The sequence below is a fragment of the Bufo bufo genome, chromosome 2 (assembly GCF_905171765.1).
Source record: "Bufo bufo chromosome 2, aBufBuf1.1, whole genome shotgun sequence".
In the NCBI taxonomy this organism is placed as follows: Eukaryota; Metazoa; Chordata; class Amphibia; order Anura; family Bufonidae; genus Bufo; species Bufo bufo.
In genome coordinates, this window is record NC_053390.1 from 220601469 (window position 1) to 220618246 (window position 16778).

Below are 16778 nucleotides of genomic sequence, written 5' to 3' on the forward strand. Positions count from 1 at the left end.
TAAAGCTGCTTTTAGATTGTTGCCGGTTAATCCGGTTGGTTTTAATTCTTTGGGTTTTTGTTTTGAGGATAAGTTCTATTTTGATAAATGTTTGCCCATGGGTTTTTCTAAGTCTTGTTCATATTTTGAGTCTTTTCTTCATTGTGTTGTGTAGGTTTCAGTTCCGGAGGGCGGAGTTTTACATTATCTGGATGATTTTTTGTTTGTAGGTTGGTTTGTGTTTAGAATTGTTAGATTGTTTCATTAATATGTCATCTGTTTTTGGTATTCCTATTGCAGTGGAGAAAACCATTTTTCCGTGTTAATCTTTTTGTTGTTAGGTATCGTTATAGATGGTGTTCTGATAAATTAAATTCCATCCTAGGCTAAGCTAGAATCACTAAGGTTTAGTTTAGTGTCATTATTAGCTAAAGTTAAATGTACATTAAAAGAGTTGCAATTCGTTTTGGGATCATTAAATTTTGCATGCAGAATTATACCAATGGGGCGAGTATTCTCTAAGAGGCTGTATTTTGCGACAAGGGGTCTGAAGTCTCCTAGAGCACACATTAAGTGAACAAGGCCCCTTAAAGATGGTTTGGCAATGTGGTTAGAGTTTTTGTCAAAGTTTAATGGGAGAAGCTGCTGGCAGGAGGAATTTCAAGACTCAGATGCGCTCAGGCGGTACACGGATGCTGCAGGTAGTTGTGGGTTTGGTGCGTTTTGGGACAAGTGGTGTGCGGAAAAATGGCAGTCATTTTGGATTGAAGGTGGTTTTATAGTAAATATTGTATTATTGAAATTGTTTCCCGTTTTGGTGGCTATGGTTATTTGGGGTTGTTTTTTCATGAACAAGAATTCTTATTTTTTCTAATAAGGGGGTTGTGTTTGCAATCAATACTCTATCTTCGAAATGTGAGAGGACTGTTAGTTTATTAAGGCATTTAGTTTTGTGTTTATCATTTAATATTTATTTTAAGGCAAAGTACATAGACTGTAAATCTAAAGTTATAGCCGACTGTCTCGATTTCAGTGGCCCAGGTTTCGGGAGTTGGCCCCCGCATTTATGGGACCTGGTTCTGGATTAATTGTGGACAGTATACGGAATTCCTTGGCTCCCAGAACATTGGCTGCTTATGCATCTGCATGGGACAGCTCGCTACGTTTCATTAATTCTATGGATCTTCGTGAGGAGTTTAATTTAGACTAGAGAGCATTGGGCTTAGGTTTGTTTCTTCTCTTTTAGTTAAGAATGTTTCTGCGTCTCATATCTCGAAAATATTAGTAGGGGTATCCTTCTTCCAAAAGCTGTGTGGCCAGTCTCCATTGTCTGCAAGTTTTACCATTAAACAGGTGCTGAAGGGTTACTGCAAGTCTAAGTTTAGTAATGACATACGGCGACCTATTTCTTTGGATATTCTTGAAAGGTTAATAAATGTGCTGCCAGTGGTAACTAGGGATCATTTTGAAATAGCTTTGTTCAAGACAGCTTTCATTTAAGCTTTCTTTGGTGCATTTAGGATAGGAGAACTGGTGTGTCAGAATATCTGAGGGCACGGGTCTTTTGTTTTCAGATATATCTGTGTTGGAGGACAACATATCAATTAAAATTTGACGTTTAAAGACAGACCAGTTAGGGAGAGGGCAGGTTATTCCCTTAACAGCTGGACTAATTCAAGCTCATGTCCGGTCAGAGCTTTCAAAGCTTGGCTGCAGATTAGACAAACGGTTCATGGTTCTTTTTTATTACATGCTGATCTGAGACCATTAACTAGATTTCAGTTTAATTCTGTACTTAAGAAATCTGTGTGCCTTGGAGATGGGACACTTAAAAATATCCTCCCATTCCTTTCGTATAGAAGCAGTGGGTTTGGAGGATGCAATCATAAAAAGATTGGATTGCTGGAATTCTAAACTGTTTTAAAGTGTATATAAGGCCGGATTTATTGTAGCTTGTTTCCTTATATTTTGCAGGTGTCCAATATATAGTTTGGGTGGTGGGGCATTCCTGTGTGTATTGGGCCCAGAAGAGAGCCAGTAAGAGGAATTATTCTGAGAATTTATCATTTGATTGTAATGAATTTAAGATTTTCTGGTGGGGGTCAGAGGTTCGCATTGGAACGACTTATTGCCTTTGTTACAAAAATTGTGGTCAAAATGGCCTCTGCCTCATGTGTTGATCTTCCACTTGGGTGGGAATGATATAGGCAAAAGTTAGAACACTTGAAATGTTGTGGAGAATGAAGCAGGATTTGGCTTTATTGAAAAGCTTTTTGCCAGACACTGCTGATTTTCTCCAAAATCGTTCAAAGATTTTCATGGTCGTCCTTAGAAGACCGGCCTTTTGAGAGAATAAGAAAGAATCAGAACGATGTTTAAATTATTGCCTATTGTAGGGGGGCTTCATTACAGGCACAGTGATCTAGAGGGTTTTGTACAGGTCAGACAACATACATCTGTCTCAAGTGGATCTAGATTTTTTTTAAATTTAGGTCTGCATAATGCATTGGAGAAATGCCCGTGTTGCTTTTTTTTTTGGGGGGGGGGGGCCCCTCGGCTTGTGGGAAATGGTCGTCCAGCTAATGCTGGGTGGACTTTGTGGTCAATTTTTTCATTATTGGTTTAATATTTATTGGTGTTGATTCATGGTTTATTAAATATTTATTGGTTAATTAAACTTGGTAACCTCATAATAAAGCAACACCACCTATTTTTCCAAAATATTAAATGGTGTGGTCTCTTCTTCATTTAGTTAAAGTATTTAAGTTGGCGTTTGTTATGTGATCTATGTCCTCCATGTATTGGCTCTAAACCGAAATTACTTCACAAAGTCTCACGAGACCGCATAACTTCAGAAATTGATTTATACTGTAAAAACAATTTCACAAACTCTGGTTCGGTTCCAAGTGGTATCTTGGAACCGAACCCAAGTTTTTGAAATTATTTTTTACAGAATAAATCCATTTCTGAAGTTATTATGCAAAGTCCCATGAGATTTCGCAAAGTAATAACTTGGGCTCATCAGAGCCAACACATTCTAATACTGTACAGAGCGCTTGCTGAATTTATACAGTATTGAAACAAAGTTTTATGCAAATTGACTTTAGAGGTTTCATCCAAAGGAGAGAGCTAGAGAGCTAGAGAGATATGGGTTCTGGATAGGTCACAGCTTGCAGCCTTAACGCAGTTTTTAAAAAATTAAGTTACTTTACTGGAATACTCCAATACAAGTCACTGATAATGTATTGTAATTGTCCATATTGCTTCCTTTGCTGGCTTATTCATTTTCCATCACATTATACACTGCTCGTTTCCATGGTTACAACCACCCTGCAATCCAGCAGCGGTGGCCGTGCTTGCACACTATAGGAAATATGCCGTTCTACGTGCACTCCCATGGCACTTTCCTATAACATGCAAGGATGACCACTGCTGCTAGATTGCAGGGTGGCCGTAGCCACTGGATACGAGCAGTGAATGGGATTGAAAAAAAAAATTTAAAAAAATCAATGAAGCCAGCAAAGGAGGCAATATGGACAATCACAATACATTAGTAAGTGCCTTATTAATGGGGTTGTCCGGGTTCAGAGCTGTACCCAGGCAGCCCCCACTGATGTTAGCATTGGAGCATTTCATGCTCCGATGCAATCCATTTCCCTGCGCAGGATCATGCAGGGCAAGGGCTTTTTTTTAAATATATTTACAACACTGCTGGGCAGAGGCTTCTGCCCAGCAGTGTGTTCAGTGACGTCACCAGCTCTGATGGGCCAGCTTTAGCACTGCCCTAGCCATTTTACAGGCTAGAGGAGCACTAAAGCCCATCCAGCAGTGCCAGTGAAATCACCAGGCTCACTGCTGTCACCAGGCTCACTGCTGGGTAGAAGCCTCCACCTGCCAGCCCAGTATGGCACTGGATCTCTTGAAAATGCCTTTTCCCTGCATGAAAAATGCTCCGATGCTCATCTTAGTGGGGCTGCTTGGGCAAAAATATGGGTATGTTCTCCACATGATAAATGTCATTTGCTGAAGGGAGACAACCCATTTATCTATGAAATTACTGATGTTGGGAGGGGGGGGGGGGAGAGAGAGAGAGAATCAGCCACTTCTGGCACTCCCAAGTGTTCAGCTGAATAAGTTTGCATGCTGGGAGTTGTAGTTTCACAGCCACTAGATTATTGATTGTTACCGATCCCTGGATTAGCCCATCATAAACTCTCTCCATACTATGGAAGCATAATGGCTCTTCCTTGTAAATGAATGGAGTTCACCTGTGGAGAACAATGTCTAGGTGGGTGACCTTTATCCACATTCATTGCCAGTTGTCTTATAGTACCACTAAGGTGTTCTCCGGGGTTTTATTGCAATTGGCTGCCAGCATCCCATCCTAGAACGTGAATAGTAAAGCTTGTGTCCTGCTGCTGTGAAGTGACAAGACAGGGAAGGGCTAACTCCACTCCAGCTCTTCACAGCACCTTCCTGTCAGACAGCCCCATGGTACACAGGAGCACTCCATTACCATCCCTTGTAGAGCAGGGACTCCAGAGTAGATAATGATGCAACCCTGTCTACAATATGCCATCACAGCTTAGCAGCCAGACCATTCTCAGACAGGTTGCTGGCAGCCATTTGCAGAAGGAAATCCCTTTAAAGGGCTTGTCCCAAAACAATTTCTAGGATAGTCCAGGCCTGTTTTATCACTTTGTCCCAGATCTAACAATGGGTGTGTGGAGGGGAAGGGGGGGATGTCTTCTACTGCGATTGCCATTCAGTGGAGGACAGTAAAAGCATATACATCTTTTTACAGCATTTTAAAATGGTTTGTCTCATTTGAGACAATGGGGGCATATTGTTAACCACCAAGCAGAGCCCCCATAGAAGTGAATAGGAGCACACCGTGCATGACCGGCCTCCGCTCCCATTCACTTCTATGGGCTCAACTATTTTCAGCAGCCTCATAGAAATGAATGGAGGATGGTAGCTTATGCACCCACCACCACTTTCAGGGCTCAATTTAGGAGTTAGGTACAGGTCCCACATCTATCAGACAGTGGGGGGGATATCCTAGCAATATGCCAACATGGTCTCAGACAAGACAATCCCTTTAGCGTATGTAATTTATATGTTAAATTTGGGACAAAATTAAGTAAAGCCCAATAAATGAATGAACACCAGGACATTGCTGTGTGTGCGCGCGGCTCCCCCCCCCCCATCAGCCTTAGTGCACATGTTCAACTGCTGCACCATTCCAACTCCACCTCACGGAAGGCATGCAGCAAGGAAGAGCAGACTGATGGTCGCAGTAATATAATTTCTCATCTCTTCTATGGAGACGGTGGGATAACTTAGTGTTAATGTAAGCCATTTGTTACAGCAAGGGGTAATGCACTTTCCAAAAACAGCAGATGCTATAAAATACATGGTTCCTCTTCTCACTCCACTGCAGATGGGCTTTTGTAGGGACTGCCAGAAGATTATTACTAGTGTAGCCAGTGGCCACATGCTGTACTAGGACCACACTGCTGCAAAGGGGGCCATTATGACAGTAATCTGGCACATGGTGGGACAGGTATTTTTTATATAGCATTAGTTTTAAGAAACTGCATAACCCCTTTGGGCCTCAGGCACACAGAAGTATCTTACAGGCCTCAAAATACAGATGTCTATGTTTCATGTCTTTTGCAGCGAAGTTTAGGACATGTTCTATCTTTTTGCCAAATGGACATATGGATGCAGAAAGTGCACGGATCATCCATGCAATTTCTGCATTCGCATTCCGCAAAGACAGAACATATGGACCTCTGACCCATTAAAGACAATGATGGATATTTATCAAACTGGTAAAGTAGAACTGGCTTAGTTGCCGATAGCAACCAGAGTCCACCTTTCGTTTTCAAAAGGAGCTCTGATAAAAAGGTGGAATCTGGTTGCTACGGGCAACTAAACCAGTTCTACTTTACACCGGTTTGATAAATCTCACCCAATGTGTCCACAGAAAAATGTGGATGGGACACAGACCTCATCCATATTTTGCAGAGCAGCGATTTGTGAACCACTAAACTGATTCAGTCGTGTGCACAAGGCCTTAAAGGGTTTCTGTCACCCTGCAAAACTCTTTTTTTTTTTTTGATAGTTAGATTCCTCATAGTGCGATATAGGAGAATATAATGCTCTTACTTTCATGCGGCCGATTCTTTATAAAACAAACTTTTATAATATGTAAATGAGGGCTCTACCAGCAAGTAGGGCGTCTACTTTCTGGTAGCTGCTGCAGAAATCCGCCCCCTCGCCGGGTTGATTGACAGGGCCAGCCGTGATCTCCTCCTCTGGCTGGCCCTGTCAGTAATTCAAAAATAGTGCGCCTCGCGTCATTCGGCGCAGGCGCTCTGAGATGAGGAGGCTCGTATCCTCAGCACTCCCTCAGTGCGCCTGCGCCGATGACATCACTAAAAGAGAAGACGTCATCGGCGCAGGCGCACTGAGGGAGTGCTGAGGATACGAGCCTCCTCATCTCAGAGCGCCTGTGCCGAATGACGCGAGATTTTTGAATTACTGACAGGGCCGGCCGGAGGAGGAGATCACGGCTGGCCCTGTCAATCAACACGGCGAGGGGGCGGATTTCTGCAGCAGCTACCAGCAAGTAGACGCCCTACTTGCTGGTAGAGCCCTCATTTACATATTATAAAAGTTTGTTTTAGAAAGAATCGGCCGCATGAAAGCAAGTAAGAGCATTATATTCTCCTATATCGCACTATGAGGAATCTAACTATCCAAAAAAAAAAAATATGAGTTTTGCAGGGTGACAGAAACCCTTTAATGCAACTTCACCTCACCATTCAAGTGTTCTGGTCAGCAACACAGAGCTGAAGAGTTAGGTATCTGGACTGATTGCTACAATGCATCAATCTGGTGTTTGCCATTATGCCACTGATCACAGCAGTTATCACTAGATAAGCAGAGGGACCAGCATTCATACAATCAAATTCACTTGCCGGCTGATCTTATGCAGCACATCGCACCGCATAAATATGCTGCCAAGAAACTATGGGGGCAAATGGAACATACAGCCCCAGTCACTGCCTGCCCTCAGTTACAACCACAAGGGTGACAACACATGTACAATTCTCAATAAATTCAGATCAAGTTCTCATTAAAAAGCAGCATCAACTCATTAAGAAAACTGCACATGTGAAGCTAACCTTAGAATTAACAGCATGGGTGACTGGTGAGGAGGCACAAGGGTCTCTTCTGAACCAACTCCGCTGCACACCCATTTCACGGGGAATGCAGAAGCGGTAACACCCCATTTCAAGGAGCCAAATGCTATCTTAACAGCCAGCAACTACAGTGTGTCTAAACAGGCCAACCAAGCAGGCATCAGAAATTAACTGTTCGTTCCCAATAATTGCCTGTCAGAGGATGGGAGAGCTGCATTACCATGCAGCAATCACCTCCACTGTATGGAGGTCTGCAATCACTAGTCCGCACAGTCAAGTTTCTGGTCAGAACAATCTTCTGCCTAGAAACAATGATTTAGGTGTCTGTGCTTTCACCTGATGAACAATCGGGTGATGGTTGGCACCTATACATGAGCCACTTATCAGAAATCAGTGTGGGAACACTCATTCCCAATAATCTGCTTGATAGCCGTGTGTGAAGAGACATTTTGAAAAACAAGTTTATGTACAAAAATTACCACAAAAATTTTTTTTGGAATGCAATAAACTTTAATGAAAAAGTGCAATAAAAACATGATTCAAAGTGCTGGCAGCATTGATTGACAGCAACACTTCCTGATCATCATGCTTCAGATACCACCCCTCAAACGCAAAACAAGATGCAGAGTAGACTCCTTTTGAATATTGTAATCTGATAAGGTGCGACCATCTTCAAGCTGCTTTCCTGCAAAGATCAATCTCTGCTGATCTGGAGGAATCCCTTCTTTGTCTTGGATTTTAGCTTTAACATTTTCAATGGTGTCACTAGGTTCAACTTCTAGAGTAATTGTTTTCCCAGTTAGGGTCTTCACAAAGATTTGCATGCCACCTCTCAAGCGGAGGACCAGATGTAAGGTGGATTCTTTTTGGATGTTATAATCAGATAGGGTGCGACCATCTTCAAGCTGCTTCCCAGCAAAAATCAATCTTTGTTGGTCTGGGGGAATTCCTTCCTTGTCTTGGATTTTGGCTTTTACATTCTCAATGGTGTCACTTGGCTCCACTTCTAGGGTGATGGTCTTGCCAGTCAGGGTTTTGACAAAGATTTGCATGCCACCTCTCAAACGCAAGACTAAGTGCAGGGTAGATTCTTTTTGGATGTTATAGTCTGAAAGGGTGCGACCATCTTCAAGCTGTTTACCTGCAAAGATTAACCTCTGTTGGTCAGGAGGGATACCTTCTTTGTCCTGGATTTTGGCTTTCACATTCTCAATGGTGTCACTTGGCTCTACTTCTAGGGTAATGGTCTTGCCAGTCAGGGTTTTCACAAAGATTTGCATGCCACCTCTAAGGCGAAGAACCAAGTGCAAAGTGGACTCTTTTTGAATATTGTAATCTGAGAGTGTACGGCCATCTTCTAACTGCTTGCCAGCAAATATCAACCTCTGCTGGTCAGGAGGGATACCTTCTTTGTCCTGGATTTTGGCTTTCACATTCTCAATTGTGTCACTGGGTTCAACTTCTAGAGTAATTGTTTTCCCAGTTAGGGTCTTCACAAAGATTTGCATGCCACCTCTCAAACGCAAGACTAAGTGCAGGGTAGATTCTTTTTGGATGTTATAGTCTGAAAGGGTGCGGCCATCTTCAAGCTGCTTCCCAGCAAAAATCAATCTTTGTTGGTCTGGGGGAATTCCTTCCTTGTCTTGGATTTTGGCTTTGACATTCTCAATGGTGTCACTTGGCTCAACTTCTAGGGTGATTGTCTTGCCAGTCAGGGTTTTTACGAAAATTTGCATGCCACCTCTCAGTCGCAAAACCAAGTGGAGAGTAGATTCTTTCTGAATATTGTAATCAGACAGAGTACGGCCATCTTCAAGCTGCTTCCCAGCAAAAATCAATCTTTGTTGGTCTGGGGGAATTCCTTCCTTGTCTTGGATTTTGGCTTTGACATTCTCAATGGTGTCACTTGGCTCAACTTCTAGGGTGATTGTCTTGCCAGTCAGGGTTTTTACGAAAATTTGCATGCCACCTCTCAGTCGCAAAACCAAGTGGAGAGTAGATTCTTTCTGAATATTGTAATCAGACAGAGTACGGCCATCTTCAAGCTGTTTTCCTGCAAAAATCAATCTTTGCTGGTCTGGGGGAATTCCTTCCTTGTCTTGGATTTTGGCTTTTACATTCTCAATGGTGTCACTTGGCTCAACTTCTAGGGTGATTGTCTTGCCAGTCAGGGTTTTTACGAAAATTTGCATGCCACCTCTCAGTCGCAAAACCAAGTGGAGAGTAGATTCTTTCTGAATATTGTAATCAGACAGAGTACGGCCATCTTCAAGCTGTTTTCCTGCAAAAATCAATCTTTGCTGGTCTGGGGGAATTCCTTCCTTGTCTTGGATTTTTGCTTTGACATTCTCAATGGTGTCACTTGGCTCAACTTCCAGTGTTATAGTCTTCCCAGTAAGCGTCTTCACAAAAATCTGCATGTTCTGAAAAAAAATATATATATTTAGCATTTTTTTTTAAAGGAATTAAAGGAAATGTCAGTTAAACATTTTACTGTAAAAGGCAGGACTTTGTTTTCTAAGTGCAGTGCTGATCTGCACATGGTGGACCGCTGCCAATCAGCTGTTTGAGAGGGCACTGGTGCCCCTGTGAGCATGACCTCTCGTAGCTTCCCAAGCACAGCACCGTACATTGTATAGCCGTTGTGCTTGCCATCGCACAACAGCTCAATTCACTTCTATGGGGTGGAGCAGCGCATAGGCCATGTGACCGATGAACGCGACACAGCCTGGCTTAGAAAAAGCAGCAAGAAGGCCGCAGGCAGCTGATCGGCGGGGGGCCCCAGGTGTCAGACCCCCACTAATCAGATACTGATACCCTATCCAGAGGAAAGGTCATCAGTATTTAAATGGGTTTTCCGAGACTTTAATACTGTTTATAGAGGCAGGCTACAGGCACTTGCTAAAAACTCCCAGGGAACCCCCTAAGTAAACTGCAGGCATCTTATAAAGTGGGTATTTAGATAGGATCAGTTTATGCTTTTCTATATTAGGCTACTTTCACACTGGCGTTTTCAATTCAGTTTGTGAGATCCGTTTCAGGGATTAAAATGGATCAGTTCAGCCCCAATGCATTCTGAATGGATAAAGATCCTCTCAGAATGCATCAGTTTGGCTCCGTTCCACCTCTATTCCGCTCTGGATGCGGAGCCAAACGGATCATTCCTAACTTACATTGTAAGTCAATGGGGGCGGATCCGTTTTCACTGACAATAAGGTGCAATTGAAAACGGATCTGTCCCCCATTGACTTTCAATGTAAGTCAGGACAGATCCGTTTTGACTTTGTTCTTCATAATGCAAACGGATCAGTTCTGAACGAATACAATCGTTTGCATTATAGGTGCGGATCCGTCTATGCAGATACCAGACGGATCTGCACCTAGCGCAGGTGTGAAAGTAACCTCACTTAGATGTAGTCTACACTGGACAATCCCCATTCATGTCACCGGCCTGATAAGTGTGATCACAAAAATAAAAAAAAGTTAATGAGTTGTTGCATTTACCAACAAAATGGATGCGGTCTTCCTGACACAGTGCCACTGTTATCCAAAGGTTAAGCCTGGTATGGCAGCCCAGTACCATTCATTATGAGGCCTGGGCTACACAGATCGCAGCAGCACAGTTTCCTGAATAACTAGTTTTTAATTGCATACAAGCAACTGTCTAAGACACAGTAAATCTCAGGATTAGTATTTCCATTTTCTGTCAATAAAGCATTCTTGCACTGAACATGTCCATCTGGTACAGTCTGCCCAAGTGCTCTTGTAAGGGACCATGTATGTGTGGCAGCTGAATATTGGCCAAGTTTTAAGCCTTTGGCTTCCATTCCCTGAAAACTATCAGATTTGGAAAACAGGTGAATTTAACCCGTCAGTGCCACCGATAACAAATCTGATTACCCACAGCAAAAAAGAAACCACAAGCATGCTCTAAAGCAGCTGTCAGCAACCTTCGGCACTCCAGCTGTGGTGAAACTACAACTCCCAGCATGCTCCATTCACTTCTATGGGAGTTCTGAAAACAGCTAGGCAAGTGTGCATGCTGGGAGTCGTAGTTTCACCACAGCTGGAGTGCCGAAGGTTGCTGATCCCTGCTCTAAAGTAACAATCAGACATGTGACAAAAGGGGATTAGTGTGACAATGTTAGATCTGGACAAGCAGGGCCACCGTATCCTTACAGTGTACAGATGTCAGACAGGAGAGGCAGAGATAGGCACTGCCTGTTATGTGCGGAGGGCAGCTCACACCCCTGATTAACCATAATCTACATTAAAGAGGCACTCCTCGTATTAGATGGGAGGCAGGTCAAGCAGACGCACTGCTGCTCCATTCATCTCTATGGGATTGCTGGAAAGAGCTCCTGCAGCAGATTATATCCAGCAGTACCAGAGATGAAAAAAGCAATAGTGCACATGCACATCCTACCGATACCTGAGGTACAAGTTACACCTCATAAGTACACTGTTGTATATACTCTATATTTGTACACTGTATTATACCTCACATCAGTACACCGCATTTGTTATACCCCATGCCAGTACACTGCTGTATATATACACCATCATAATACACACTGTACAGATATATAGCATTAATGTTAGGCTAGGGCTACCCGTCACACAACTTTTTAAAATCAACTTTGGGTACTTTCACAATTGCGATAAACTTTTCCGGCATTGAGTTCAGTCCTAGGAGATAAATACCGGAAAAAAAACTGATCAGTTTTATCCTAATGCATTCTGAATGGAGAGCAATCAGTTCAGGGTGCATCAGGATGTCTTCAGTTCAGTCACTGTACGGTTTTTGGATGGAGAAAATACAGCAGCATGCTGATCCAGCCCCAAGTGTTCTGGTTTTGCGGTCTGCGCATGCTCAGACCTTTAAAAATGTGAAAAAGAAATACCGGATCTGTTTTTCTGGATGACAACCGGAGAGGCGGATCCAGTATTGCAATGCATCTGTGAGACGGATCCGCATCCGGATCTGTCTACAAATGGTATCCATTTGCATACAGATTGCGACGGAACTGCCCGCCGGAATCAAAGTGTGTGAAAGTACCCTTAACCCTTTCATGCCCAGTGCCTGACCACGGCATCTGAGCATGCTGAAACCGAAAGGGCGCACTTTGTTTTGCTGCGGCTCCCCCATGTGGCGATCGGAGGGAGCCAGAGCGTGTATGCAGCAGCCCGTGTCAGGAGGCTGCTGCATAGTATTTCCTATGGAGCCCTTGCTTGTAATAGGGCTCCATAGGAAAGTAGTGAAATCAGACTTCAATGCAAGTGCATTGGAGTCTATGATAATAGCAATCAGATGAGGGAACTATATAAAAATTTTATAAGTTCAAGTCACCCCTTTCCCCAAAATAAAAACAAAAACTAATAAACCATGGGTGTCACAATGTGCGAAAACACCCATAGTGTAAAAATATATTACCCATACAGCAAACAGTGAAACGGAAAAAAGCGTCAAAATGGCCGAATACGCAGTTTTTGGTTGCTTCATTTTCTACAAAAAATAAATCATAAAAAGTGATCAAAAATGTCACACCCTAGAATGGTATCAATGAAAAGTTAAGATTGCCCCGCAAAAAGTGAGCCCCATACACCATTTCAAAAAGTTGTCAAAATATGGCGACAAAATTAAGATTTTTTTTCACTATCAAAACGCAAGAAAAACCTATACATATAAAAGGTATCGCCGGATTCATACTGACCTGTACAATAAGAGTAACTTGTCAGTTTTATTGTACATCGAACTTCGTAATTAAAAAAAACGTAACCCGCTTTTTTTTGCGATGTCATATGGAAAAAAATTTCCCCCGCTTCCCACTACATCACATGCAATATTAAATGGTGTCGTTGGAAAGTACAAGTCCAGCAAAAAACAAGCACTCAAATGGCTATGTGAACAGACAAAAAGTTATGGCTCTGGGAAGGTCAGAGCGCAAAACGAAAACAAAAGAAAAACATCCGGTCCTGAAGGGGTTAAGCAGCTGGGGTCACTATAGGGTCATTATTTACATATTAAGTCTCCATTCAAACGTCCGTACACTGACGCTGCACCCCAATAGAGAATGCCTATTCAGGACATTCTATTTTTTTTTCTGGAGCCGCGGACCGGAAATGCGGGTGTAGACACACAGTGCATTAGAAATAAACCGGTCTGCACCCGTTCAGCAAAATTGCAGAACGGATGTGGACCCATTCTACGGACATGTGAATGGACCCTAAAGCTGGGGCAGAAAAAGGGTACACTATGGAGGACGATATTTTAGCTGTAGGTCTATAATTAACTGCCAATCAAGCTCATCCATGGGTTGCAAAATGGCCATGAAAAACTGACTGGCCGTTTTTAAAGGACTTTTTTCACTGTGGTCAGCATATAGTCTAAGGCACACGGTGAGAAAAAGGTGCCCTCCTTGTACCCATTTAGATCTCCATTGCAGCCTGAACCAGAAAGCCCACGTGACCACCAGCAGTCACATCCGGAGAGACGCGGCGCCAAGCCCTCCCCCTCCCCACAGCCCGCCTGCTATTGTCTGCATCACTAACGGCAATGGCGGACTCTCCAGCAAGACAACCGCCATCACGTACTAACAGTCTGCCTTGCAATACACGCAATAAAAACATGAATTCGCGTAACTAGACAATGCGCGGTACAAAGGCGACCGTTCCGATACGTCTCAGTAAATACCTTAAAAGACCAGACAACCCTCTACAAAATAGCGGCCATTTAGCGAAATGCACGTATGTCTGTGGTATTCAAACCAGTCACTGCTATCCCAGGAGCGCGCGTCACATACTTACTGCAATATCTCCTCGAGCCGAAACCCACAAGTCTGAACCTTCTACGGCGTGGTAGAAATGAGTGAGTGCGCGAACGCCGCTCGCTTATATAGAGAACGTCAGTAACCTTCCGCAAAACCCCCTAGACCGGGACTATTTGATTTATGGCGACGTTCCCTACAGTGGCATGCATAGGGTCATACGATACCAAGGACGATCACCTCGTTCTTATGTGGTGTTTAAAACATTGTGCAAATGTATGAGTCACGGGTTTTACTTCTCGAAATGCCATGAAGATAAGTGCGATGGCGGAGAAACACATAGCAAGCGGGAATGTAAATGGTCGGGGGGGGGGGGGGGGGGGGGGGGGGGGGTGTTGGTGTTGTGTCGGAACTTTATTTTCACTCCCCGGACTATGGAATTTGCTAGAGTGTGCGCGGCTGTTACACAGAGGTTGTGTTGTGTGAGCACAGAGGGCGATTCTGTGTGTACAGAAAGCGCAAGAAAGTTTACTTAAAATGTGAAAAACCACTATACACACACACACACACACACACTATATATATATATATATATATATATATACACATTATGGCACCTCGCCAATCAGCTGTTTTAAGAGAAAGCAGCACTGGTACAAGCTTCAATTGTGACGGTGAGCAGGTAAACAGAGAAGAGAAGGCAGCGGTTGTACAAGCATTGCAGTCTCTTTAAACAGTTGATTGTGGGGGTGCTGGGAGTCGAACCCCCGCCAATTTGATATTGATTACCTATCCTGAGAATAGGTCAATAGAAAAAAACGGACAATCCCTTTAAAGAGGATGCTCCAAAGGATAAGGCCTCATGCACACGGCCGTGTTCCGTGGCCGAGAGCGGTTCGTGGTAACACGGCCTGGATTCCTGTTGAGAGCAGGAGCGCACGGCTTCATTGGTTGCTATGACGCCGTGCGCTTCATGCCACCGCTGCACTACAGTAATACACTCATATTGTGGGGGTGTTGTGTCGGAACTTTATTTTCACTCCCCGGACTATGGAATTTGCTAGAGTGTGCGCGGCTGTTACACAGAGGTTGTGTTGTGTGAGCACAGAGGGCGATTCTGTGTGTACAGAAAGCGCAAGAAAGTTTACTTAAAATGTGAAAAACCACTATACACACACACACACACTATATATATATATATATATATATATATATATATACACATTATGGCACCTCGCCAATCAGCTGTTTTAAGAGAAAGCAGCACTGGTACAAGCTTCAATTGTGACGGTGAGCAGGTAAACAGAGAAGAGAAGGCAGCGGTTGTACAAGCATTGCAGTCTCTTTAAACAGTTGATTGTGGGGGTGCTGGGAGTCGAACCCCCGCCAATCTGATATTGATTACCTATCCTGAGAATAGGTCAATAGAAAAAAACGGACAATCCCTTTAAAGAGGATGCTCCAAAGGATAAGGCCTCATGCACACGGCCGTGTTCCGTGGCCGAGAGCGGTTCGTGGTAACACGGCCTGGATTCCTGTTGAGAGCAGGAGCGCACGGCTTCATTGGTTGCTATGACGCCGTGCGCTTCATGCCACCGCTGCACTACAGTAATACACTCATATTGTGGGGGTGTTGTGTCGGAACTTTATTTTCACTCCCCGGACTATGGAATTTGCTAGAGTGTGCGCGGCTGTTACACAGAGGTTGTGTTGTGTGAGCACAGAGGGCGATTCTGTGTGTACAGAAAGCGCAAGAAAGTTTACTTAAAATGTGAAAAACCACTATACACACACACACACACTATATATATATATATATATATATATATATATACACATTATGGCACCTCGCCAATCAGCTGTTTTAAGAGAAAGCAGCACTGGTACAAGCTTCAATTGTGACGGTGAGCAGGTAAACAGAGAAGAGAAGGCAGCGGTTGTACAAGCATTGCAGTCTCTTTAAACAGTTGATTGTGGGGGTGCTGGGAGTCGAACCCCCGCCAATCTGATATTGATTACCTATCCTGAGAATAGGTCAATAGAAAAAAAACGGACAATCCCTTTAAAGAGGATGCTCCAAAGGATAAGGCCTCATGCACACGGCCGTGTTCCGTGGCCGAGAGCGGTTCGTGGTAACACGGCCTGGATTCCTGTTGAGAGCAGGAGCGCACGGCTTCATTGGTTGCTATGACGCCGTGCGCTTCATGCCACCGCTGCACTACAGTAATACACTCATATTGTATTACTGTAGTGCAGCGGCGGCATGAAGCGCACGGCGTCATAGCAACCAATGACGCCGTGCGCTCCTGCTCTCAACAGGAATCCAGGCCGTGTTACCACGGACCGCTCTCGCGGAACACGGCCGTGTGCATGAGGCCTAAACCTGGCCATACATTTGAGATAATGATCAGCCGCATTGTGGCCAATCGGTCATCCATGGGATCGATTATACGAGTTGTCCATGGGATTGTTCATACTAACGATCCCACCAACTAAACTGACTTCCTGAATTCAGCCGATCATGCCATCAACATGCAGTTTTGGCTGATGAACGGATTACACTTTCAGCAGGCAGGAGCCTCTCGTCGACCATCGCGAACGGTCGTTTGTGCTACTTTTTCAAAAGACAGACACATAATTTTATGTAGAGAAAAAATAACAATTATTCTAAAGCGCTCACTGAAATATAGCTCAGCCTGCTACAACCACCTAGCTATAATATTTCATTATTCCATAAATGGCTGGCTTTGTATAGTATATTTCTACCTTTTATTCACAGTACCAAAAAAAACTTTTTAGATAATAAAAAAATAACAAT

At 43.6% G+C, this 16778-nt stretch overlaps 1 protein-coding gene across 3 annotated transcripts; it reads right to left on the reverse strand.

The window, feature by feature from the left end:
* Nucleotides 1-7680: 7680 nt before the first annotated feature.
* UBC (ubiquitin C) lies at nucleotides 7681-14132 on the reverse strand. 3 transcript variants are annotated; one of them, XM_040416228.1, is made up of 3 exons: nucleotides 14001-14132; nucleotides 8627-9616; nucleotides 7681-8398 (listed from the first exon to the last, which is right to left on the reverse strand). In XM_040416228.1, exons 2-3 carry the CDS (start codon nucleotides 9611-9613, stop codon nucleotides 7784-7786), a joined length of 1602 nt encoding a protein of 533 aa, XP_040272162.1. In that variant the 5' UTR covers nucleotides 9614-9616; nucleotides 14001-14132; the 3' UTR covers nucleotides 7681-7783. The 3 variants fall into 3 exon arrangements, with proteins under 3 accessions (XP_040272162.1, XP_040272161.1, XP_040272160.1); XM_040416227.1 differs by having other exon boundaries at nucleotides 7681-8065; nucleotides 8294-9616; XM_040416226.1 differs by having other exon boundaries at nucleotides 7681-9616.
* Nucleotides 14133-16778: the final 2646 nt, after the last annotated feature.